General features: G+C 43.0%; 1 protein-coding gene across 1 annotated transcript in view; it reads left to right on the top strand.

Moving 5' to 3' along the window:
• mapk8ip2 (mitogen-activated protein kinase 8 interacting protein 2) overlaps positions 1-27,721 on the top strand; it is a 64,892-nt gene that overhangs the window by 21,326 nt on the left and 15,845 nt on the right. Inside the window, exons 5-7 of the mRNA XM_072241845.1 lie at positions 7,249-7,404; positions 7,920-7,995; positions 21,843-24,617. Of these exons, the coding sequence (XP_072097946.1) occupies positions 7,249-7,404; positions 7,920-7,995; positions 21,843-24,617 (3,007 nt within the window). The remainder of the gene's footprint in view (positions 1-7,248; positions 7,405-7,919; positions 7,996-21,842; positions 24,618-27,721) is intronic.

Raw genomic sequence — 27,721 nt, 5'->3', positions numbered from 1 at the left:
TAGTCTTCCGGTTAGGAAGGCGAGGATCCAATTGCAGAGGGAGGTACAGAGGCTCAGGTTCTGCAACTTCTCAATCAGGATTGTAGGATTGATGGTATTAAGTGCTGAGCTATAGTCAATGAACAGCATCCTGATGTAGGTGTTTGTGTTATCCAGGTGGTCTAAAGCCATGTGGAGAACCATGAGGTTGTGTCTGCCGTTGACCTATTGTGGCTATAGGCAAATTGCAGTGGGTCTAGGTCCTTGCTGAGGCAGGAATTCAGTCTAGTCATGACCAAGCTGTCAAAGCATTTCATCACTGTTGATGTGAGTGCTACTGTGTGATAGTCATTAAGGCAGCCCACATTATTATTCTTAGGCACTGGTATAATTGTTGCCTTTTTGAAGCAAGTGCAAACTTCCGCCCGTAGCAGTGGAAAGTTTGAAAATGTCCTTGAATGCTCCCACTAGTTGGTTGACACAGGTTTTCAGAGCCTTACCAGGTACTCCATTGGGACCTTCCGCCTTGCGAAGTTTCACTCTCTTTAAAGACAGTCTAACATCAGCCTCTGAGACAGAGATCACAGGGTCATCAGGTACAGCAGGGATCTCCACAGCTGTAGTTGTGTTCTCCCATTCAAAGCGTGCATAGAAGGCATTGAGTTCATCTGGTAGTGAAGCATGCTGCCGTTCATGCTTTGTAGGAAGTAATGTCTTGCAGACCCTACCAGAGTTGCTGTGCATCCGATGTCGCCTCCAACCTCGTTCGAAATTATCTCTTCGCCCTTGAAATAGCCCTCTGCAAGTCATACCTGGCTTTCTGGTACAGGCCTCGGTTGCCAGACTTGAACGCCACAGATCTAGCCTTCAGCAGATGATGTACTTCCTGGTTCATCCACGGCTTTTGGTTTGGGAATGTATAGTAAGTCTTTGTGGGCACACACTCATCCACACAGCTCCAATAAAACATTGCTAAGTAATGGCTCAGTGCAAAGTGAGATGGCCCCCAGTCCCACACCCAGCCTAACTCCCATTCCAAAATAGCAGTTTCCCTGCACCCTTACCCACTGATCCTTGTTTCATTCCAACTCTCATTGTCCGACTCCCAATCTCCCTGTCCCTTTACTAACAACAAATATCCTATTCCCAACTAACAGATACCCTAATCCAGACATCCCACCTCTCCCGGAAGTTCCTGGAGTCTCCTGCATATTAATAGTGACTCCCTGATGCCCGCAAATTACATACAATGTCCCGGAAATCAATTTTTTTGAGAGAGAGAGAGAGAGCGCGCAGGAGAGAGAGAGAGATCCAAAAAGAGAAAATATAAACGTACGTCACCCCAGACTACACTAAACCCCTGCCTAATAGGGGTCAAAATAATGACAGTGTTGCTCACTGCATTGTTTGCAACACTGACTTTTCTATTGCCCATGATGGGTTAAGGCTGTAAAAGACATGTTGAGGTGAGATTAACCGGTGTCATTCGTTTATTAGCATAGCTAACATTATTTAAACTAGCTGGCTCGCTGCTAAGGAGCTACTCTATTGCAGACATCCCACCTCTCCCGGAAGTTCCTGGAATCTCCCGCAAATTAATGGTGCTACCTCCCTGAAATGAGTTTTTGCAGGGTGGGATGTCTGCCTAATCCCTATTCCATTCCCAATTTCCCCGTGCCATTCCTAACCAACAGATATCTCAGTCATTGTTCTATTTCAATCTCAGTGACACTGCTCCATGTCCCATTTTCCAACTGATGGTGGCCCAGATCCAAACATCACTTCCCAGCCAACAGTGGCATTAATTCAGGGATAGTGATCCAGGCTCCAGTCCCAGATAGTTATCTTGGCCTTGAGTTGGTGCAACTCAGGAACTTGCTGTTTATCCAGGAGATCTTCAAAAGGAAACTAATTGTCACAGTATTTTGGGAATAGTCATGATCTGCATCACTGACACCAATCAGTCAAAGACTGGTCTTCATCTGTTCTGCCTGAGTTATCTGCAGCAGTGCGGTGCAAAACACATTACTGGCAACAGTGAAGTGAAAGTCAGTGCAAATGGAAAATGTTTTTGGTGCTCAATAGAAATACATTATTCCCTTTAGTAGATCAGGTTCAAAATTTCACATTCAAAATACATTGATTATCAATGTACGTATACCATATACAACCTTGGGATTCATCTTCTTGCAAACAGCCACAAAACAAAGAAACACAATAGAATCCATGGAAAATCCCACACAACAAAGACAGCCAGACACCCAATGTATGAAATAAAAGAACACCTCGAGCAAACAATAAAAATATAAACAAATAACAGACAGGATATGAACAGCAGCGTTCCCAAAAGTGAGTCCACAGAACTTGTTCAGTGCTGAGGTGAGTTGAGCTGGTCCTTGAGCTCGATGGCTGCAGGCCACGTTTTTATTGGAGGAGATAGTATTATGCTTCAAAGTTGTCAGATGTATCTCTAGATGCGTAAAAATAAAAAAAAAGAACCCTAATCCTCAACACTTCACTATGCCACGTTCCTGAGAAAGATTAAGAGGAGTGTGTAAAGGCACAGCGCTGGATCAGTCAGCAGCTTGTGAAAAATGTGAGCCATCCACTCGAGCACAATCTCAGCCACCATGCCAGCTGGGATAAACTGCAGTCTCTCTCACCTCCTTTGCACGTGACAAACAGAAATTAAATTAGAATTAAAAATGGGGTAAATTAGAATCGTCATTCCTGTCATGGTATTGTCCTGCCTAGTTCAGTATTTGGTGAAGGCTGATGAAGCTGTCAACAACATGACTCTCCTGCCGGCTCTCACTCTTGGCCTCTTCACCCACGCTCACTCTCAGTGAGCCCAATACCCAGGCAATAAGCACAATTGACTGAATTATTCATGGACTGCAGGGTTCATTAGTGAAACAAGAGCAGTCCCTCAGGAGCTAGAGCTCTGGGCCGAGAAGATTGAGTTTCGTTAGCAGTGCTGATTCAGCACATTGATTTCCTCAGTGTCATCGTAAAGAAGAATATTCCTGACATTTAGCTCTTGTTTAAAGGGACTTGGCTCTTTAAATCTGTCATCTAAAGATCTGAATCTATAACAATTATTCCACTGCTCTGAGGAATCTGGTAATTCACTGACCCCCATGCTCATTGTTAGAAGCCTGTAAAAGGCAAGCAGAAGATAGGTGGGGGGATGGGGGAAACAGTTGAAGAAGAAATCTGGAAAATATGCTTGATTGGAAATGGTGCAATGTGTAATTTTCTTAACGAGTATAAAGCTTGAACTCATGGGCTGGAAATTGGTATATGTTATACCTCTTTCTCAGACATAAAATAGAATACAATCCACTTAATTTAGCAGCTACTTTGCCCGGACTGTTTACGTATTTACCGGGCACCCTCTTCAAATCACAGGCTTATACATAAAATGCAGCAACATGAAACAGGTGCCAAAACCCTTGTATGTTATTGAGGGCCTGATGCTTGCCGCAGAAGTCCTTTTCAAAATTATTCTGATCCCATGAGCTCAGATTTCTTTGGATATCAGTTAATATTTCTTTTTAACATTTTTGCTGAGGCAGAGCAAGAAAGAGATTTCCTCTTCTCCCAAAGCATGTTCCAATAACATATGCCCATTTTTCGCTTCTGGAATTCTGCTGAGAATGGCTAGCAGTGAGGTAGACAACCAGAAATCGAATGATGTTTGCATGAATCTTGTTGGACCTGAATCACACAGGTCCCTACGCCTACCTGGGCTGTTTGCAGAGGGTCCATCTTACTGACTGTTTACCCTCCACACTCAGATGGTAAAGTCTGAATGCTAACTTAGCTTTGACCTGTGCAGTGCAGAGATCCTGTCCTAGAACACTCCTGACAGACCAACAGAAGGCAAAAGTCCATACAGACATACAAATTTGAAGAAGGAGTAAGCCATCCGAGCAGATTCTGCCATTAACTACGGTACAGTTAACATAGACCACTGATTAAATGAGTCAAACCAGTTCAAAGGGAAATAGAACTTGGCCAGAAGGACCAACCTCAGCATTGACGGACTGTTTTGAAAATACATACTGGAACATGTTCAGGGAGGTAGCAACATACAACCATGACATTAACTTAGATAAATCTGTGTAATCTAGGACTGGCTATATAGGCAAGTGCATTGAGGACGTCACCGTAATTAAGCATATCCACGTGAGAGCATATCAAAAATCATGGCTGAGAGATTGGGATGCTGCCTTAAGATCGGGGGGTGGGGGGGGAATAAGATGGCAAGAGTATTTTCCTGTGCTATCAGGAAGGCAAAACTGGATTATTCACAGAGGATATAGTATGCAGCCATTTCTGTGACAGCAAGACCTGGACATGTGACCTTAACTGACGACAAGTCCACCCTGCACATCAGCGATGGTAATGACTCTCTTCCTGATGGGCCGAATGTATTTTACACTCCGTCTGATGCACAGAGCAATGTACAAGCGAGGAAGGCCCTTCCTCCCCCCCCCCCCCAAGGAGCAGGCACGCTGGCTGCAGCTGATGTGAGAAAGGCCTGAGAGGAGCGAGGGTCCATCTATGAAAGTAGTCAACCCTTTTACTTCCTCTACCAAAGAGCATAGCCAGGCATTTCCGGAGACTCTCTTCCATCTGCCGTTTCTTCGCCCATTCTCCGAATCTGTCTGAGTCCTTCTATAGCCTCTCCGTTTCCTCAAGACTACCTCACCCTCCACCTACCTTCGTATCTTTGCAACAAAGCCGTTAAGTCCATCCCTCTGCCATCCGATTCCTAAATGGACATTGAACCCTTGGACACTACCTCACTTTTTTTTAATATACAGTATTTATGTTTTTTGCATGTTTTTTAAATCTAGTCAATAGATGTATACTGTAATTGATTGACTTATTTACTACTATTATTTTTTTTTCTCTTCTATATTATGTATTGCATTGAACTGCTGCTGCTAAGTTAACAAATTCCACGTCACATGCCGGTGATAATAAACCTGATTCTGATTCTGATTCTGATCATTGCCGTATAACGTAAAAAGAATCTGTCCCAACACAGACCTCTGTGGAACACCACTGGTCATCTCTGTTTAGGGTGGGTTGTTCTCTAGATGCAGCGATATTTTCACAGAAAATCTATGGGCTGAAATCTTCAACGTGCTACCTCTGTTTCAGAGTACTGTTTTCCACTGACAGCAGTAGCAAGCAGCAGTATCTTCCCATCAGAAGACTGTAGACCACCTTCAGGTTGAAACTGTTCATCAATATTCCCCTCACTGTATTTGGCAAACTGCCCATATGGTGTATCATTTGTAGCCATAACTTCTCAAGTGTTCCTCTTTGCTGCCCTGGTTTCACAGTCATAGTCATACTTCATTGATCCCGGGGGAAATTGGTTTTCGTTACAGTTGCACCATAAATAATAAATAGTAATAAAACCATAAATAGTTAAATAGTAATATGTAAATTATGCCGGGAAATAAGTCCAAGACCAGCCTATTGGCTCAGGGTGTCTGACCCTCCAAGGGAGGAGTTGTAAAGTTTGATGGCCACAGGCAGGAATGACTTCCTATGACGCTCTGTGTTGCATCTCGGTGGAACGAGTCTCTGGCTGAATGTACTCGTGTGCCCAACCAGTACATTATGTAGTGGATGGGAGACATTGTCCAAGATGGCATGTAACTTGGACAGCATCCTCTTTTCAGACACCACCGTCAGAGAGTCCAGTTCCATCCCCACAACATCACTGGCCTTACGAATGAGTTTGTTGTCTGCTACCCTCAGCCTGCTGCCCCAGCACACAACGGCAGACATGATAGCACTGGCCGCCACAGACTCGTAGAACATCCTCGGCAGATGTTAAAGGACCTCAGTCTCCTCAGGAAATAGATGCATTCCTTCCTCTATCAGGGTGCATTGATTGCACATTCATTGCCTACCTACTTCCTAAGATATTGCCACTAAAATATTTAGACCCTCTTTCACCTACACGGAAGAAATTCTGATGCTGGAAATCCAGAGTAACACACACAAATGCTGGAGGAACTCAGCAGATCAGGCAGCATCTATGGAAAGGAATAAGCAGTCAACACGTTGATCTCAGAACCCGACTATTTCTTTCTATATATGCTGCCTGACTCTTTTTCACCTTTTCCAAAGCCATCTCGTATCTGTAAACACTCATAGATTTCTTGACTCAACTTATTACTGCCATGTTCTTATTAGAAGAAAAGAAATTTGAAGCACAGAAGGAATCCCTTCACCCAATTGTGTCCATGCCAACCAAAGAGAAGCATTTGGTCTCGGTCTCTAGCTTCAAGTGATGTCTTTTGCTTATCCAGGTATATTAAATGTGATGTGAGTTTTGCGTCCCGTGTCCTTTCATGCAGCTGAAGTTTTGCTCAGCCTCTCTCCAGTCCTTAAATCTTCTCATTTCTATAACCCCAATATTGGCCACTTCGTTCAGGGAAACCCCTGCTTTATTTTCTCCCTCTCAGGTCCTTTCAGACTTTGCATTTGAGTAATCTTCCCTCACCCAACTTTAATCTCAACACAACTATGGAGCTCTTTGTTTCCCTTATTCCTGTATCTCCCTCACTCTTTCCCTTACCCTCCCCTGCCCTTTATGTTCTGACCATCACTTCCTTCCTTTCATCACCCCACTTCCTTCCCTTTAGTCTACGGTCCACTGTCCTCTCCTCTCAGATTCATTCTTCTTTAGTCCTTTGCCTCTTCCAGCTGTCATCTCCTAGCTTCTCACATTATTCCCTTTCATCCTCCCTCCCGCATCCATCAACCTTCCCCCTCTCATCTGGCTGCCCCTGTTGTCTGCCAATTTGTACTCCTCCCTATCTCCCTACTTTTTTTTATTCTAGTTCTGACCTCTTCCAGTCCTGATGAAGGGTCTCTGCCCAAAGTATTAACTGTTCATCTACCTCTATAGATGCTACTTGACCTGCTGAGTTTCCTTCAGTCTTTTATGTGCATTGCTCAAGATTTCCAGCACCTGCAGAATCTCGTGTCTCCGTTGTAGCTCATTTTCTTTTTGGCGAAGCTTCTTCTGCCCTTCATGAATCTCTGTACTGCATCTGATGCTGCCTTCCAAGGTCCCAATGTAATGATTTCACTAACCCTGCACTGGCTTCTTGTCGACTTGTTTGTAAATCCCTCTTTGTTGATTTATCCTATGTTTTCTGGAATTATTCTCTGATATGCCTTTTCTAGGACTGTTTGATGGATATGAAGGGTGCGCCGCAGGCTGTGACAGAGGTCTGCTCCTTCCAGGATGATCTACAAGAATTTGAAATGATTGACGATACTGATGACATGGAAGAACGAGAGTTGCTGCCCTCACCCTCTGCAACGACTGCCCAGCAGACACGACCTACCACCTTAAACATTGCCACTCCCATCTCCCACTCACAGGTTGGTGAGACTCCAAACACCAAACATCTCCTGCTCACAGATTGGTGAGACAAGAAAATACTGGTAATAATGGTAGAAGGCCATTCACCCAACCCAGCACTGAGAGATGTTGGGAACTGTCCATTGTCATGGAGGTTTTAAAAACAGCTAGCTGAATGTAAAAACCGGTACAGATTTAGGAGCAGAGAGTTTCAAGATCTGCTTCTGTGTGAACTTAGCTGAATTAAGTTGAGGTGATAAAATTAAATTCAAATTACCTCAGGTCAGGGAAGTGACCAAACTATCAAATATTCTTGATCATTGTTCAGTAAGCTCTGCAACCCCTCACCAATCACCTCCCACTACCCAGCCCTTCTCCTCCACCCCCAAAAATGGCACAAATAGTGACATAGCTTTCTACTGATCACAGTTGAGGGGATAACTCGTATCAGGAAGCAGATTGCTAATATCTAATCGTGACTAACTAGAGAGGTGAATTTTTCAGCATATATCAGAATTGTTCCTTTTGTTTCCAGGATTCTCTCAATAACAATGCCAGTTTCTCTCCAAGGAAAGCTAGCTGGCAGGAGACACTGCTTCATTCCTCTAGTGGTGAGTACCAATCTATTTCTAAGCTCTTTCCCTGCGGATATTTACTGATGGTGGTTAAAAGAGAGGTATTTACGTATTGCATTTTCCAAACGGCTGAGGTTCAACGGCAATGAAATGCAACACTTTCCTCCAATTTTGCTTACGTATCCTCGCCACTGCTCATTAGTATGGCAAAAGTTACTGATATAAGCTTTTACTCTGTTTTTCAATTGTGACCCATTCCAATAATACATAAAATAGGCTGAAATAAGCATAGTTTCCTTAAGGGAAAATATTAGTTGGATCACATTTAGAGTAATGTGAGCACTATTAGTCACCATCTCTAGGAAAGGATGTGCTGGTATCGAAGAAGGTCCAGAGGTGTTTCATGAGCATTAGGGTTAGGGTTAATGGGATAATGTATGAGGTGCATTTGATAGCTCTGGGCTTCTACTCGTTGGAGTTTAGAAGACTGAGGTGGCATCTCATTGAAATGCACCGAAGATTGAAAGGCCTCGATAGAATGGCTGTGGAGAGGATGCTTCCAATACTGGGAAAATCTAGGACCACAGGACATAGCTTCAAAATAGAAGGATGTTTCTTTAGTACAGAGATGAATAGGAATTTTTTTAGTCAGATGTTGGTGAATTTGTGGAATTTATTGCCACAGACAACTATGGAGGCCATGTCATTGGGTATATTTAAAGTGGGGTTTGATAGGTTATTAGTTAGTCAGGGGTCAATAGTTATGGGGTGAAGGCAGCTGAATGGGGTTGAGAGGGAAAATAAATCAGCAATGATTAAATGGTGTAGCAGAGATGATGGGTTGCATGGCCTAATTCTGCTGCTAAGTCTTGTGAATGACTATTTTGTGTTGGTTTTCATAGTGGAGGACACATCTAACATGCCAAAGAGAGATGTTATGGATGCAGTGGGAGGTGAGGACCTTGATACAATAGCTATCACTAAGGAGGTAGTGCAAGCAAACTTGTGGGCCTGAAGATAGATAAGACCCCTGGTCCTGATGGAATGCATCCCAGGGTACTGAAAGAAATGGCAAAAGTTATAGTAGAGGCTTTGGTGATAATTTACCAAAATTCTCTGTACTCTGGGCAGGTCCCGGCAGATTTGGAAGACAACAAATGTCATGTCACTGTTCAAAAGAGGATGTAGGCAAAAGGGAGGTAACTATAGGACAGTTAGTTTAACATCTGTAGTTGGGAAAATGCTCGAAGCTATCATTAAAGAAGAAATAGGGAGGTACTTTATACTTCATTGTCGCCAAACAATTGATACTAGAACATACAATCATCAGAGCGATATTTGATTCTGTGCTTCGCGCTCCCTGGAGTACAAATCAATAGTAAATATTAAAAATTTAAATTATAAATGATAATTAGAAAATAGAAAAGGGCAAGTAAGGTAGTGCAAAAAAACCGAGAGGCAGGTCCAGATATTTGGAGGGTACGGCCCAGATCCGGGTCAGGATCCGTTCAGCAGTCTTATCACAGTTGGAAAGAAGCTGTTCCCAAATCTGGCCGTATGAGTTTTCAAGCTCCTGAACCTTCTCCCGAAGGGAAGAGGGACGAAAAGTGTGTTGGCTGGTGGGTTGTGTCCTTGATTATCCTGGCAGCACTGCTCCGACAGCGTGTGGTGTAAAGTGAGTCCAAGGACGGAAGGTTGGTTTGTGTGATGTGCTGCGCTGTGTTCACAATCTTCTGCAGCTTCTTCTGGTCTTGGACAGGACAACTTCCATACCAGGTTGTGATGCACCCTAGAAGAATGCTTTCAACGGTGCATCTATAAAAATTAGTGAGGGTTTTAGGGGACAGGCTAAATTTCTTTAGCTTTCTCAGGAAGTAAAGGCGCTGGTGGGCCTTCTTGGCAGTGGAGTCTGCTTGGCTGGACCAAGTCTGGAAAGAAATAGATCCATCAGGGAGACACAGCATGGATTCAACAAAGGTAGGTCCTGTTTGACAAACTTGCTGGGCCCACAACAAACAAATCACGATAAACAAATTATGCAGAAGATGCGGAGAGTCTGCAGAGAGAGGTTAAGTGAGTGGGCAAGGGTCTGGCAGATGGAGTACATTGGTAAGTGTGAGGTCATCCATTTTGGAAGGAAAAATGGAAGAGCAGATTATTATTTAAATGGTAAAGAATTGCAGTTTGCTGCTGTGCAGAGGGACTTGGCAGTGCTTGTGCATGAATCACAAAAGCTTGGTTTGCAGGTGCAGCAGGTTATCAAGAAGGCAAATGGGATGTTGGCCTTCATTGCTACAGGGATTGAATTTAAGAGCTGGGAGGTTACGCTGGAACTGTACAGGATACTGGTGAGGCCACACCTGGAGTACTGTGTACATTTCTGCTCTCCTTACTTGAGGAAGGATACACTGGCTTTGGAGGTGGTGGACAGGAGTCTCACCAGGTTGAATCCAGGGATGAGGGGGTTAGACTATGAGGAGAGATTGAGTCGCCTGGGACTGTACTCGCTGGAATTCAGAAAAATGAGAGGAGATCTTATAGAAACATATAAAATTATTAAAAGGATAGATAAGATAGAGGCAGGAAAGTTGTTTCCACTGATCGGTGAGACTAGAACTAGGGGACACAGCCTCAAGATTCAGGGGAGTAGATTTAGGACGGATATGAGGAGAAACTGCTTTTCCCAGAGAGTTGTGAATCTGTGGAATTCTCTGCACAATGGAGCAGTGGAGGCTACCTCAGTACATATATTTAAGACAAGGTTGGATAGATTTTTGCATGGTAGGGGAATTAAGGGTTATGGGGAAAAGGCAGGTAGGTGGAGATGAGTCCATGGCCAGATCAGCCATGATCTTATTGAATGGCAGAGTAGGCTCGATGGGCCACATGGCCTACTCCTGCTCTTATATCTTATGTCCTTTTGAAGTGTTTCAGAAGTAGAAGGGAAATTTTAAATTTTTTAATATATTTTAGAACTCAGTTTGAGTGCAGCAGTTAGTTGGAAGGTTGCAAGTGTTAGACTTCTCGACAAAAAATAATCTGACAGTTACAGGCCAGTCAGACAAATGGTGGGACTGGGGGAAGGTTTAAATAAGAATATACAAGAATAAGAGGACTAAGGGCAGAAGTAGGACATCTGGCCTGCCTGTGTGCTCTGCCATTCATCGAGATCTGACACACCAGCACCATTTTCCTCCATTCTTCCCTTTTCCATTGAGTCCTCTCCTATCCAGACGTCAATGAATCTGTTTGGAATTAACTGAATGAGTGAATCTCCCAGCCCTCTTGGCAAAGAATCACCACCACTGACGTGAAGAAATTTCTCTTCAGTTCAGTCCTAAATGGGCCACCCCTTATTCTGGAAATGTGATTCTCCCACCCCATTCGTAGTTCCACACTATTCAGCCATGGGAGGTATCCTGTCTGTTTCCACTCCATTAAGCCCTTTGAAAACTTTTTAAACTTCAATGAGATCATCACTCTTTCTTCTAAACTCTGAAGAACACAAGTTCTAACTACTTAATCTCTCTTCATATAGCAAACCTGCCCTCTATGGAAGTAGTCGAGTGACTCTTATTGTATCCACTATCAGAAGAATATCCTCTTTTAGCCAAAAGGCAAAATACTACAGATAATGAAAATCTGAAATAAACACAGGAAATGCCAGGAATACTCATCAGGTTAGGCAACATCTATGGAAAGAGGAACAGAGTAAATAACCTTTCTTAAAAGCTGGAAAATGAGAAAGCGATTGTTTTTACCAGTTATGCTGAGAAGGAGTGGAGGGAACAAAGGGATAACCTGTGATAAAGTGGGGACCAAGATTGTCCTGGTGATACCAATGCTTCCAGTACTGTCTAATTCAGGGAAATATATTGTTACATATATGCAATCTGTCTGGGCTATGTATAGGAAGGTGAGTGGCGGTAATTTGAGAGGTGATAAACAGTATGCTTAAGTGTGCAATGTGGGGCACAGACAGCCAAAAAACTGAAATAAAAAAACATTCAGGAGAATCCAAGTCATTCAGTCATCGAGTGATAGAGCACAAAACAAGCCATTCAGCCTAAAAGGAGAGTGAAAATGGAGTTAATGTTATAGGGGGTTGACCTTGTATCAGAGCTAGTAGTTCTAACAACTAAGAGGAAAGGTATGTTAATTAACTTGGTACTGAAAGGGGATACTAAGATATTAGAACCACCTGGACAGGAGCAGAATTAGGCCATTCAGCCCTGCGAGTCGGGTCTGACATTTCATCATGGCTGATCCCGGATCCCATTCAACTGATACATAGCAACATAGAAAACCTACAGCATAATACAGGCCCTTCAGCCCACAAAGTTGTGCAGAACATGTCCTTACCTAAGAAATTACCTAGGGTTACCCATAGCCCTCTATTTTTCTGAGCTCCATGTACCTGTCCAGGAGTCTCTTAAAAGACCCTATCATATCTGCCTCCTCCACCATTGCCGGCAGCCCATTCCATGCACTCACCACTCTGCATAAAAAGAACTTATCCCTGGCATCTCCTCTGTACCTACTTCCAAGCACCTTAAAACTGTGCCCTCTCATGCTAGCTATTTCAGCCCTGGGAAAAAGCCACTTGACTATCCACGCGATCAATGCTTCTCAGCATCTTACACACCTCTATCAGGTCGCCTCTCATCCTCCGACGCTCCAAGGAAAAAAATCCGAGTTCATTCAACCTATTCTCATAAAGCATGCTCCCCAATCCAGGCAACATTCTTGTAAATCTCCTCTGCACCCTTTCTATGGTTTCCACATCCTTCCTATAGTGAGGCGACCAGAATTGAGCACAGTACTACAAGTGGGGTCTGACCAGGGGCCTATATAGCTGCAACATTACCTCTCAGCTCCTAAACTCAATCCCACGATTGATGAAGGCCAATGCACCGTATGCTTTCTTAACCACAGAGTCAACCTGCGCAGCAGCTTTGAGTGTCCTATAGACTTTGATGCCAAGATCCCTCTGATCCTCCACACTGCCAAGAGTCTTACTATTAATACTACATTAATACAATATTCTGCCATCATATTTGACCTACCAAAATGAACCACCTCACACTTATCTGGGTTGAACTCCATCTGCCACTTCTCAGCCCAGTTTTGCAACCTATCAATGTCCCGCTGTAACCTTTGACAGCCCTCCACACTATCCACAATGCTCCTAACCTTTGTGTCATCAGAAAATTTACTAAACACAAAATTATCTGCAGATGCTGGGGTCAAAGCAACACTCACAACATACTGGAGGAACTCAGCAGGTCAGGCAGCATCCGTGGAAAAGATCGGTCGACGTTTCGGGCTGGAACCCTTCGTCAGGAGTCAGGACGATGCCAGGAGTCCTGACGAAGGGTTCTTGCCCGAAACGTCGACCGATCTTTTCCACGGATGCTGCCCGACCTGCTGAGTTCCTCCAGCGTGTTGTGAGTGAAAATTTACTAACCCATCCCTCCAGGTCATTTATAAAAATCACAAAGAGCAGGGGTCCCAGAACAGATCCCTGAGGCACACCACTGGTGACCAACCTCCATGCAGAATATGACCCGTCTACAACCGCTCTTTGCCTTCTCTGGGCAAGCCAGTTCTGGATCCACAAAACAATGTCCCCTTGGATCCCCTGCCTCCTTACTTTCTCAATAAGCCTTGCATGTGGTACCTTGTCAAATGCCTTGCTGAAATCCATATACACTACATCTACTGCTCTACCTTCATCAATGTGTACAGTCACATCCTCTAAAAATTCAATCAGACTCATAAGGCACAACCTGCCTTTCACAAACCCATGCTGACTATTTCTAATCATATTATGCCTCTCCAAATGTTCATAAATCCTGCCTCTCAGGATTTTCTCCATCAACTTACCAACCACTGAAGTAAGACGCACCGGTCTATAATTTCCTGGGCTGTCTCTACTCCATTTCTTGAAGAATGGAACAATATCCGCAACCCTCCAATCCACTGGAACCTCTCCTGTCCCCATTGATGATACAAAGATCATCATCAGAGGCTTAGCAATCTCCTCCCTCACCTCTCACAGTAGTCTGGGGTGCATCTCATCCAGTCCTGGTGACTTATCCGACCTGATGCTTTCCAAAAGCTCAGCTCATTCTCTTTCTTAATATCTAAATGCTCAAGCTTTTCAGTCTGCTGTAAGTCATCCCTACAATCGCTAAGATCCTTTTCCATAGTGAATACTGAAGCAAAGTACTCATTAAGTATCTCTGCTATCTCCTCCGGTTCCATACATACGTTTCCACTGCCACACTTGATTGGTCCTGTTCTCTCACGTCTTATCCTCTTGCTCTTCGCATACTTGTAGAATGCCTTGGGGTTTTCCTTAATCTTGTCTGTCAAGGCCTTCTCATGGCCCCTTCTGGCTCTCCTAATTTCTTTCTTAAGCTCCTTCCTGCTAGCCTTATAATCTTCCAGATCGCTATCATTACCTAGTTTTTTGAACCTTTCGTAAGCTCTTATTTTCTTCTTGACTAGATTTACTACAGCCTTTGTACATCATGGTTCCTGTACCCTACCATCCTTACCCTGTCTCATTGGAACGTACCTATGCGGAACTCCACACAAATATCCCTTGAACATTTGCCACATTTCTTCCATACATTACTTAATGTGGATAAATGTGAAGTTATCCACTTTGGTGGCAAAAATAGGAAAACAGATTATTATCTGAATGGTGGCCGATTAGGAAAAGGGGAGGTGCAACGAGACCTGGGTGTCATTATACACCAGTCATTGAAAGTGGGCATGCAGGTACAGCAGGCGGTGAAAAAGGCGAATGGTATGCTGGCATTTATAGCGAGAGGATTCAAGTACAGGAGCAGGGAGGTACTACTGCAGTTGTACAAGGCCTTGGTGAGACCACACCTGGAGTATTGTGTGCAGTTTTGGTCCCCTAATCTGACGAAGGACATCCTTGCCATAGAGGGAGTACAAAGAAGGTTCACCAGATTGATTCCTGAGACGGCAGGACTTTCATATGAAGAAAGACTGGATGAACTGGGCTTGTACTCGTTGGAATTTAGAAGATTGAGGGGGGATCTGATTGAAACGTATAAAATCCTAAAGGGATGGTACAGGCTAGATGCAGGAAGATTGTTCCCGATGTTGGGGAAGTCCAGAACAAGGGGTCACAGTTTGAGGATAAAGGAGAAGCCTTTTAGGACCGAGATTAGGAAAAACTTCTTCACACAGAGAGTGGTGAATTTGTGGAATTCTCTGCCACAGGAAACAGTTGAGGCCAGTTCATTGGCTATATTTAAGAGGGAGTTAGATATGGCCCTTGTGGCTACGGGGATCAGGGGATATGGAGGGAAGGCTGGGGCGGGGTTCTGAGTTGGATGATCAGCCATGATCATAATAAATGGCGGTGCGGGCTCTAAGGGCCGAATGGCCTACTCCTGCACCTATTTTCTATGTTTCTATGTTTCCATGAGAACATCTGTTTCCAATTTATGCTTCCAAGTTCCTGCCTGATACCCTCATATTTCCCCTTGCTCCAATTAAACGCTTTCCTAACTTGTCTGTTCCTATCCCTCTCCAAAGCTATTGTAAAGGAGATAAAATTATGATCACTATCTCCAAAATGCTCTCTCACTGAGAGATCTGACACCTGCCCAGGTTCATTTCCCAATACCAGGTCAAGTACAGTCTCTCTTCTTGTAGGCTCATCTACATATTGTGTCAAGAAACCTTCCTGAATACACCTAACAAACTCCACCCCATCTAAACCCCTTGCTCTAGGGAGATGCCAATCAATATTTGGGAAATTAAAATCTCCCACCATGACAACCCTGTTATTATTACACCTTTCCAGAATCAGTGTTCTTATCTGCTCCTCGATGTCCCTGTTACTATTGGGTGGTCTATAAAAAACACCCAGTTATTGATCCCTTCCTGTTCCTCACTTCCCCCACAGAGATTCCGTAGACAATCCCTCCATGTCTTCCTTTTCTGCTGCCGTGACACTATCTCTGATTAACAGTACCATGCCTCCACCTCTTTTGCCTCCCTCCCTGTCCTTTCTAAAACATCTGAAGCCTGGCACTCGAAGTAACCATTCCTACCACTGAGCCATCCAAGTCTCTGTAATGGCCACAACATCATAGCCCCTAGTACTGATCCACACTCTAAGCTCATGCATTTTGTTCATAATACTCCTTGCATTAAAATAGACACATCTCAAACCATTGGTCTGAGTGCGTCCCTTCTCTATCACCTGCCTACACTCCCCCTCTGTCTCCAAGATTTCTCTATTTGTGAGCCTACCACCTCTTCCTCCATCTCTTCACTTTGGTTTCCATTCCCCAGCAATCCTAGTATAAACTCTCTCCAATAGCCTTCGCAAACATCCCCACCAGTATATTGGTCCCCCTGGGATTCAAGTGCAACCCGTCCTTTTTGTACAGGTCACTCCTGCCCCAAAAGAGGTCCCAATAATCCAGAAATCTTAATCCCTGCCCCCTGCTCCAAGGGATATAGTGAGATTCACCTGCCATCTCACTATGTCCCTTGATGTTCTGACCTATCTGGAATCTATCAACTTCCACTTTAAATATACCCACGAACTTGGCCTCATCTGCAGTCTGTAGCAGAGCATTCCACAAATTCACCACTCTCTGGCTAAAAAAAGATTCCTCCTTACCTCTGTTCTAAAAGCCCCTCAATTTTGAGGTTGTGCCCTCTAGTTGTTGGTACCTCCACCACAGGAAACATCTTCTCCATATCCACCCTAGCTAGTCTTTTCAACATTCGCTAGGTTTCAATGAGCCTTCCAACATTCGGTAGGTTTCAATGAGATCCCCACACATTCTTCTGAATTCCAGTGAGTACAGGCCCAAAGCTGCCAAACACTGCTCATGGGTTAACCCCTTCATTCCAAGAATCATCCTCATGAGCCTTCTCTGGACTCTCTCCAATGACATTGCATCCATTCTGAGATATGGGGCTCAAAACTGTTGACAATAATCCAAGTGCGGCCTGACTAGTGTCTTATAAAGGCTCAGGATTATCTCCCTGCTATTATATTCTAATCCCCTTGAAATAAATGCCAACTGGAAGATCTTTCAGTTTGCCTAGCACTTTTTCCTTTGTAGTAGCAATGGGACTCACTCCTGCTCTTTGACACTCTTGGACATCTGGTATACAGCTGGTGTCTTCCACAGTAAAGACTAAGTAAAGTACTTACTAGGTTCATTTGCCATTTCTTTGTCCCCCATTACTACCTCACCAGCATCATTTTCCAGTCTTCCAGTATCAACTCTCACCTCCCTTTAATTCTTTATATAAGTGAAAAAACTTTTAGTGTCCTGCTTTATATTATCAGCTATTTTGCCCTCATATTTATTCTTTTCCCTTCTTATAGCTTTTTAGCTGTCTTTCATTGGATTTTTAAAGCTTCCCAATCACACGAATCCCCACTCAGTTTTGCTAGATTATATGCCCTCTCCTTGGCTTTTATACGGTCCTGAACTACCCTCGTCAGCAACGGTTGCTGACCCCTGCCATTCGAGAACTGCTTCTTCTGTGGTACATATCTGTCTTGCGCTTTGTGAACTATTCCCAGAAACTTCTGTCATCATCCCCAGCAGTATCCCCTTCCAAACCATCTGGGCAAACTCCTCTCTCATGTCTCTGTAATTCCCTATATTCCACTATGATACTGATACATGTGTGTTCTGCTTCTCCCTCTCAAATTGCAGTATGAGTTCAATAGTCTTATGATCACTGCCTCCCAAGTGTTCCTTTACATTCAGCTCCCAAAAAGATCTGGGCTATTACACAGTTCTCGGTATTCTCAAGAGGGAGGGTGAGCAGCCGGATGTGGTGGTCCATGTAGGGACCAATGACGTGGGTAGGAAGAGTGAGGAGGTCCTGAAAGGTGAGCTTAGGGAGTTAGGCGCCAAGTTAAAGGACAGAACCTCTAGGATAGCAATCTCAGGATTGCTACCAGTGCCACGTGCATGGGTTTAGAAATAGTAAGATAGCACAGATCAACACGTGGCTGAAGACATGGTGCAGGAGGGAGGGCTTCAGATTTATAGATAATTGGGCAGTTTTCCAGGGAAGATGGGACCTGTTCCCGTGGGACGGTCTACATCTGAACTGGAGGGGGACAAATATTCTTGCAGGTAGGTTTGCTAGAGAGGCTCCAGTGGACTTAAACTATATACAAGGGGGGAGGGGAACCAGAGTGTAGGAACAGATGTAGGGGAGAAGGAAGAAAAAGAAAATAGTAAAGTTGTTTGCACCGTTAGTGATAAACAGAGAGTAAGAGTTGGAAAATTTCTTAAATGCGTTTATTTTAATGCTAGGAGCATTATAAGAAAGGTGGATGAGCTTAAAGCATGGACTGATACCTGGAAGTATGATGTGGTAGCTATTGGTGAAACATGGTTACAGGTGGGGTATGATTGGCAACTAAATATTCCTGGATTTAATTGCTTCAGGTGTGATAGAATTGGAGGGACAAGAGGGGAAGGTGTTGCATTGCTTGTCAGAGAAAATAATACAGCGGTGCTCTGGCAGGATAAATTAGAGCACTTGTCTAGGGAGGCTATTTGGGTGGAATTGAGGAATGGGAAAGGTGTAGCAACACTTATGGGGGTGTATTATAGACCACCAAATGGGGAGTGAGAATTGGAGGAAAAAATTTGTAAGGAGACAGCAGATATTTGTAGTAAGCACAAGGTTGTGATTGTGGGAGATTTTAATTTTCCACACATAGACTGGGAAGCCCATACTTTAAAAGGGCTGGATGGTTTGGAGTTTGTAAAATGTGTGCAGGATGGTTTTTTGCAACAATACATAGAGGTACCAACTAGAGAAGGGGCAGTGTTGGATCTCCTGTTAGGGAATGAGATAGATCAGGTGACAGAGGTTTGTGTTGGGGAGCACTTCAGGTCCAGTGATCACAATACGAAGGGTCTCGGCCTGAAACGTCGACTGCACCTCTTCCTAGAGATGCTGCCTGGCCTGCTGCGTTCACCAGCAACTTTTATGTGTGTTGATATCTACAATAAATATAGGCAGCATGGAGTAAATGAGGTGCTCGAGGAATATAAAGAATGTAAAAGGAATCTTAAGAAAGAAGTTAGAAAAGCTAAAAGAAGATATGCGGTTGCTTTGGCAAGTAAGGTGAAAATAAATCCCAAGAGTTTCTACAGTTATATTGATAGCAAAAGGATAGTGAGGGATAAAGTTGGTCCCTTAGAGAATCAGAGTGGACAGCTATGTGTGGAGCCAAAAGAGATGGGGGAGATTCTGAACAATTTCTTTTCTTCGGTATTCACTAAGGAGAAGGATATTGAATTGTGTAAGATAAGGGAAACAGGTAGGGAAGTTATGGAAACTATGATGATTAAAGAAGAGGAAGTACTGGGGCTTTTAAGGAATATAAAAGTGGTAAGTCTGTGGGTCCTGACGGGATATTCCCTAGGACCTTGAGGGAAGTTAGTGTGGAAATAGCAGGGGTTCTGACAGAAATATTTCAAATGTCATTAGAAACGGGGATGGTGCCGGAGGATTGGCAAATTGCTCATGTTGTTCCATTGTTTAAAAAAGGGTTTAAGAGTAAATCTAGCCATTATCGGCCTGTGAGTTTGACGTCAGTGGTGGGTAAATTGATGGAAAGTATTCTTAGAGATGGTATATATAATGATCTGGATAGATAGGGTCTGATTAGGAACAGTCAACATGGATTTGTGCGTGGAAGGTCATGTTTCACAAATCTTATTGAATTTTTTGAAGAGGTTACTAGGAAAGTTGATGAGGGTAAAGCGATGGATGTTGTCTATATGGACTTCAGTAAGGTCTTTGACAAGGTTCCACATGGAAGGTTAGTTAGGAAGGTTCAATCATTAGGTATTAATATTGAAGTAGTAAAATGGATTCAGCAGTGGCTGGATGGGAGATGTCAGAGAGTAGTGGTGGATAACTGTTTGTCAGATTGGAGGCCGGTGACTAGTTGTGTGCTTCAGGGATTTGTACTGGGTCCAATGTTGTTTGTCATATACATTAATGATCTGGATGATGGGGTGGTAAATTGGATGAGTAAGTATGCAGATGATACTAAGATAGGTGGAGTGTGGACAATGAAGTAGGTTGTCAAAGCTTGCAGAGAGATTTAGGCCAGTTAGAGGAATGGGCTGAAAGGTGGCAGATAGAGTTTAATGCTGATAAATGTGAGGTGCTACATTTTGGTAGGACTAATCAAAATAGGACATACATGGTAAATGGTAGGGCATTGAAGAATGTGGTAGAACAGAGGGATCTAGGAATAATGGTGCATAGTTCCCTGAAGGTGGAAACTCATGTAGATAGGGTGGTGAAGAAAGCTTTTGATATGCTGGCCTTTATAAATCAGAGCATTGAGTATAGGAGTTGGGATGTTATGTTGAAATTGTACAAGGCATTGGTGAGGCCAAATTTGGAGTATTGTGTAAAGTTTTGGTCACCGAATTATAGGAAAGGTGTCAACAAAATAGAGAGAGTACAGAGGAGATTTACTAGAATGTTACCTGGGTTTCATCACCTAAGTTACAGAGGAAGGTTGAACAAGTTAGGTCTTTATTCTTTGGAATGTAGAAGGTTGAGCGGGGACTTGATAGAGGTGTTTAAAATTATGAAGGGGTTAGAGTTGACGTGGATAGGCTTTTTCCATTGAGAGTAGGGGAGATTCAAACAAGGGGACATGAGTTGAGAGTTAAAGAGCAAAAGTTTAGGGGTAATGTGAGGGGGAACTTCTTTGATCAGAGAATGGCAGCTGTGTGGAACGAGCTTCCAGCAGAAGTGGTTGAGGCAGGTTCGATGTTGTTGTTTAAAGTTAAATTGGACAGCTATATTTTTACAGGAAAGGAATGGAGGGTTATGGGCTGAGTGGAGGTCAGTATGACTAGGTGAGAGTAAGAGTTCGACATAGACTAGAAGATCCGAGATGGCCTGCTTCCGTGCTGTAATTGTTATATGGTTATATGGTTATACAACACCCAGTCTAAGATAGTCTTTCCCTGAGTAGGCTCGAGCACAGGCAGCTCTAAGAAGCCATTTCTTAGGCAAATTCCTTCCCTTGCGATCCGACACCAACCTGATTTTCCCAATCCCCTTGCATTTTGAGGTCCCTCATTACAATTGTGATACTACCTTTATTACATGCCCCTTCCAGCTCCCTTTGCCATCTCAACCCCACATCCTGGCTACTATTTGGAGGCCTATCCATTATATGATTACCATAATTTTTATTTTACCCTTTCAGTTTCTTTACTCCACCCACAGAAATACGCCATTCTCTTACTCTGTGTCACCTCTTTCTAAAGATGTAATTCTATCTCTTACCAATAAAGCCACACCACTGTCTTTCCCTATGCCTTCCAGCCTGTCATTTCGATACCAAGTATATTCTTTGATGTTAAACTCCCAACTGTGACCTTTCAGCCATGACTGTGATGTCTGACAATGTCATACCGACCAATCTGTAATTGTGTCATGAGATCATCCACCTTATTCCGATGCAATGCATATTTAAATACAGCACCTTCAGTCCTGCATTCTTCCCCCTTATGGATTTTGCCTCTGTGGGACAACTTAACTCTTTGCTCTGTCTACATTTGTACTCAATCATTGGCTTGTCTTTCCGTACATTCATATTACATATTACATCTTCTACTTGTAAACCCTGCTGGCTCATCCTCAGCTCTATCATACTGGTTCCTATCCCCCTGCCATATTAGTTTATTTCAACTGGAACTGCTTTTCAAAAATCTCTTGAGTGTGTAGCATATTGACATCTGTACAGATCCTGAATGATTTATCCATTCTTTCATGTAACAGAATTTCATTTGTCATTACAGGTCATTTATCTCCTCCACATCAGTGTATTCAAGACAGTGTTCATCCTGCTGGTTGGTGTATGAATTCCCTTAGCTCTGGGACACATGGTAATGAATCGCCGTTAAAATGCATGGAAACTGCATCAACCCAGTCACCCCTGAAACCACTACTATATGATTTTGAAGGAAATCGCCAGGATTCTCTGGAATACGGTAACAGCAAGGCTGACCAACTCATAGAGGATCATAATAAGAATGTTGTATCGCCATCATTGCCATACCCGTCGTTGCATGCAAACAAAGAACTTGCTAAACACTCTCTCTCTCCGACAGGGTCTTTTGGTTTTCATAGAAAGACACCAAGCCCCTTCGCAGAGATGGAACCAGGTCATGATGGCAATGCACATCCAACTCCTGCAGCAGAAGATATCACATTAGCAAGCTCAGACACCGAGCTAGAACAAGATCTGACTAACAGCAGCTCCAAGGATCATTTTTGCTCTGATAATAGATGCAGTGAAACATACACTTTAGCCTCTGAATTAGGGGTGAACATTGATGTTGAAACTGATCACTCTTTTGCTGCCACTGGTAAATGTCTATCATCTTCCAATCTCAGCAATGGTTCCTGCACTCCTGTGTCTGATGTAGAGCTGGAACAAGAATTTGGCATTGAGATTGCAAGTAAACCCCATAGACCACACTTGGAACAAACAACTCCTGTGAACCATCTTCTCGAGGGAACTGATTTGAAGTCCACTACCACCACTGCAGTGGGTTCTTCTGATCCTAACGTGACCTCAGAGTTAGACTCTGATCACACAGTGTGCGTCACAACTAGTGACCAGGCACAACCGTGTGGCTCCAGTAGTGACACAGCTTCTCCTTCTTCTGATCCAGGTATAGTGGCAGATCTCACCACAAAAAGCAGCAAAAACTTCATACAGTCATACCAAAGTGAGGATGGTGGTTCCTCCGGTTCAGACTCTGAACTGGAGGAGCTGGAAGAAAGACTTACTTGTGACAACAGTGCTGCATGCAACATGATTTCCTCTATCTCTGAGACAGAGTTAGATCTTACTAGCGAGAGCAGCAGTGGAAGGTCATCACACTTAACCAACTCAATTGAGGAAGCAAGTTCACCCAATTCTGATCCTGAGATTGACTGGGAGGGCGAAACCAGTACGACAAATGTAAAAGACCGATTGTACTCAATCAAGATGGCAAATAGTCCCACCATCAATTCTTTGGAACCAGCTGTTGAATGGGACCTTGAGAGTGGATATACTAGGAGATTCATTAGTGCTATGGACCAAAACAATTCAGATACTTCCACAGAAATCCTGGAGTCAGAACAAATAACTGACCCAATTACTGATATCATTAATAGATCATTGCAAAATCCTGAGGATATGCAAGATGAGGATACTTCAGCACAAGCTTCAAAGTTCAGAGCAGACAGTCAGAATGAAGATACCACCAGGCCAACATATCTAGACATTGTTCCAAATCAAGGAATAAGTCACGTTCCAGCCCCTGAATCACAAATGTTAGAGAATGTTGAAGAGAACAGTGACGATGAACTGAGTAATGATTCTGTCTCTTCATGTTCTGATCATGATTCAGATCCTGACCTAAGTGAAAGTTCTGACTCTCCTTGGCTCCTCAGTAACATGGTCAACACAATGATCTCACAAGGTTCGCACACTATCAAAGATGAGTATTGGTTGCAGGCAAACTCTTTCAGTGAGACCACTTCCTCATGCTCTGACATTGAGATCGAACCTGTCAATAATAGTGAGCTATTGCTGACTTCAGACGATCAGGTCAACTTGGATGAGGAAGCCTGTGAAGGCGCAGGTGTAAAATCAATCATAACGAATAGAAGCAATGATTTTGGTGACTCTGTGTGTCCTGAAGATAAAGAGAAAGAGACTGAAATGGAGGAATTGGAATTGGAACCAATTCCTGCTGACAAACCACCCACACTCTACATGGCTTTGAGTAGTCCACCCTATGATAGAGCATCAGCTGAAGATAACTGTAGTGTAATACTCACTCCAACAAGAGTTGACTCCAGTGAAACAGAAACAGGCATCAATATTGATTTAAAGAACCCTTGCACAAATGAATGTGACCACACAGGAGCTTCACGGGCTGTAGCATCAAGCTCCACTCTTAGCTTCAAATATGAAGAGTCAGTTGATTCCCTTCAAGGGGAGAAGCCAAATCAGGATGTCAAAACTCCAAGTTTCAGCAAAGAGCTAGAAGTTGCAATTACTCCAGAAGATAAGTTGACTGAGCTCAGTCAATATTCAAGACCATCAACTTTGGAGGTGCAGATGAAATCAAAGCCAGTAAACAAAGAAACTGACTCTACCAGTAAATGCTCAAGTCCATTTTCTCTATATAATGGAAACCCCAAAATACCTATGTCATTTAGTGACCCATCAAATGGACCTTTCAGCCTGAAGGAACTGTCCCCATTACACAGGACAGCCAGCACACAGTTAGACCAGTCACTGGCTTATGATTCTATTAAGTATACACTAGTGGTAGATGAGAACACTACTTTGGACCTTGTTAGTTTGAAGCGCTGCACATCTATTTTGAGCGACGACAGTGAGGTCTCAACACTGTGCGACAACTGTGAGCTGGAGATGGACAATGAGTTTGGTGACTGTACACAGGGACAGGATGTTGAGAACTCATCAGAGGATTCATCACCTGAAGCTGATACACAGTTTTCTAAGAAATTCCTCAACGTTTTTGTCAACAGCACTTCTCGATCTTCTAGTAAGCTGTGCTGTCTTCTTTCAAGTATGACAAATCCATTATGGACTACTTGACAATAAATGATTCCACATTGATAGCCCTTGTTGTAAATTGGCAAAATTTGCTATACATGCAATGTTAACCTTGGAAGTTATTCTATATTTGTCTGTCTAATATAAAGAGTGAGGATTCTTTGTGCTGGGAAAAGTTTCATAGAAATAATACAGGCACAGTCTTTCAGCTTCAATAATCTGCTGAGACAGGAAAGTACAACTCGTGGTATAGTCCACTTGTAACTGAGCTGACTGAGCATGGCAGTAATCAAAGCAGGGATGAAAGCCTGTTATGTGGATAGCTGGAGTTGACTGGTATTTAATTACAAGATATGGATATTTTGGACACGGACAGTATTCTTGTCCTTGGGTTATGCCCTTAGTTTCATGAATGCTGCAGATTACAAATCAAAAACATGCTTGATTTAGACAGGAATTTGTAGGTGGTGATATTTCCATAAAGTGGTCCTTTTATGTTAAGGAATTGGAGAACTGGCTGTCAAGGAAGCCTTGTTCTGCAGTTGCAGTGTCAGCACATTATGGCATTGATGGAGGGAGTAAATATTTCCATTGGGCTTCTCCTCAGTGACGTTGAGCTTCCAATGTATTACTGGAGCTGCAGTTAACTTGGCAACGAGCAGTAATCCATCACACTCTTGACCTGTGATTTGTATGTGGCAATAAGGCCTTGGTATGTCTAAATTTGGGTTACTTGGTATAGTGTACCCAAACGCTATTGTAGTACCCACTGTAATTGTGATTAGTTAAATGCCTAATTGATAGATATGTTGGGATGTTCTTGGATGCAGCCTAGGCAATGTAGAGCAATTTGGTTTTAATATTTAAGAAAGATTATACTTGCATTTACAGTATTCAGCTTGGGAACTATTTTCTCTTAGTTCCTGAGATAAAGAGATTGAAGAAAGTTATTCAATGCTCACTGGAGTCTAGGTGAATGAGAGATAATCTCATTGAGGTATGCAAAATTCTTAGAAGGGGAAACGGCGTTAAAGGACATGGAGGACAAGCATCAAAGTATCAAGATCTGTGGGAATGGAATACTATTCAGCTGGGTGTTGTGAGCTACTTTATTAATTGAGGAGAAAGAGCAATTGAAAAATATGGAATGTTCATTGAATCACAGCTAATGAGTAAGGGAAGGGCATTGACAAAGCAGTTGAAAACGTTTAAACATGGAGCATTACCCCCAGCGAATCTTGAAGTAATACCCTAGGGCTGAGATAATGGACCTCCATCAACTACTAACATTTCTGTGACTCCAGCCAATGCAGTGTTTTCCCCTTCATTCCTAATGACTTTACTGTACTAAAGCTCCTTGGTGTCACATTCATCAAATGTTGCCTCTTTTGAAGCAGACATTCTTCCCTGATCACAAGAGTTCAGCTCTCCTATTGTAAATTTGTTCGCTGATGGCAGCACAATCTTGGCTCCCATTCTCCACTCCTCACTGTAGCAGCTCTTGCCTTTCACACAGCGGTAATATTAAAACACAAGCTAATAAAGTAGTATTCATGTGACAAGAGTCTCAAGTGGAGACCAACTTCATTTTCCTGTCTCCCCTTAATAATCACTGGCATTGGTAAAGAATATAAAAGCTTGAAAAATGAAAATTGACATTGTCCTCACAAGAAAATTAGGAAGTTTGAAGCCAAGTGTTCCAACAACTTTCAAACTGTTCATCAGAGATAACTTTTTTTTGGTGCATAAATGATGGTTCACGCTATTGCGTATGACACCTCTGGTATATGAGATCAGGTGAAAAGGAAGATAACTACCTGGATTGGCTGAGTAGACCAATGGAAAGATAACTAACTGGATTGGCATTATTTTGATCTTTGGAGGTGGGAGTGGAGACTGGGATAACTTTACACAGTGTGATCTAAATACAAATGTTGTAATTGTGCTGGTATAACTTTGTTTGAGAAGCAAATATTTATGTTCTCTGTCTTCTTCACTAATCCAGGATATTGCCCAGTCCCATCAATTTCTACTGTTTCTAATGCTCTTCTGTTTCTCAACAGCATCTAGATGGAATTAAATTGGCCAAAGAATAGTTTCTGTAAGGTTGGGGTCCTGAGGAGGAGGTAGAAATGGATTACCAATTTGCTAATACCTGGTGAAGATGATTGAAAGTGTCCATTTTGTCTTTCATGCTGGCATGCTGGCCTCCACCATCTTTATGGACAGAGTTGCTCATGGAGTGTCTCCTCCTGTCAGCTATTCAACTGTCCACCACCAGAACTTTGATCTGAGCCTCTTGTTGTGAAGTTAGGATTAGGGTTAGGCAACTACAAGGGTTGCTGTGTTGTGGTGATTTCATGAGCAGGCATGCCTACCATTCTTCACTTGAACCCAAGTTTTGCCCTTTTCTCAATGATAACTGTAGAGTGAGGAATGTGTTGGGCTATGTTTATAGATAATTATGCAGTCTGCTGCTATATTTGGCCTCATTTGTGCCTGGTTTGGTGCTGTTAGATCTACTTTGTATCAGTCCCGTTAAGCATAATGCTAATATTATACATCCTTCAGGCTCCAGTGGCACCAATGTGATAGTAGGTTCACTCCATGTGTTGTTTCATCATCATCTGCAACAGACTCCTGTTGGACAGTGTTTCAGTGTGTAGTTTGATAGAACAAGGTGGCTTCTCTCATTGTGTTGAAGGGAAATTACGAACCACCATATTGTTGTAGATATGAATCACATGTAAGCCAGAGAGTTAAAGTGTCAGATTTCTTTCCCTAGAAAATAGTAGAGGCTTGGATATCTGAATGTTTATTATGGTAAAGAATGGCAGTGCGTGAGCATTGTGTAAGTGTTGGGTATTTACAAAAGTATTTGTTCTTTGTGTGTAATACACTGATGCAGCAAGGAGAGTGGAATTTAGGGTGAGAAATAATTGCTGGAATTGAAGTGCATGAGTGAATTGTAGCAGGAAGTGGATGCCTGGTGTTGATATGAGTGGTAACATTCTCGTGGTAGGCTAACTACCGAATTTGAGGTGGGTATTTTGATGATGGGTGGGTGTTACAAATTGAGGTGAGTTGGTGGGG

This window comes from Mobula birostris, chromosome 23 (genome assembly GCF_030028105.1).
Source record: "Mobula birostris isolate sMobBir1 chromosome 23, sMobBir1.hap1, whole genome shotgun sequence".
Taxonomy (NCBI): domain Eukaryota; kingdom Metazoa; phylum Chordata; class Chondrichthyes; order Myliobatiformes; family Myliobatidae; genus Mobula; species Mobula birostris.
This window is presented reverse-complemented; position numbering and strand designations above follow the sequence as displayed.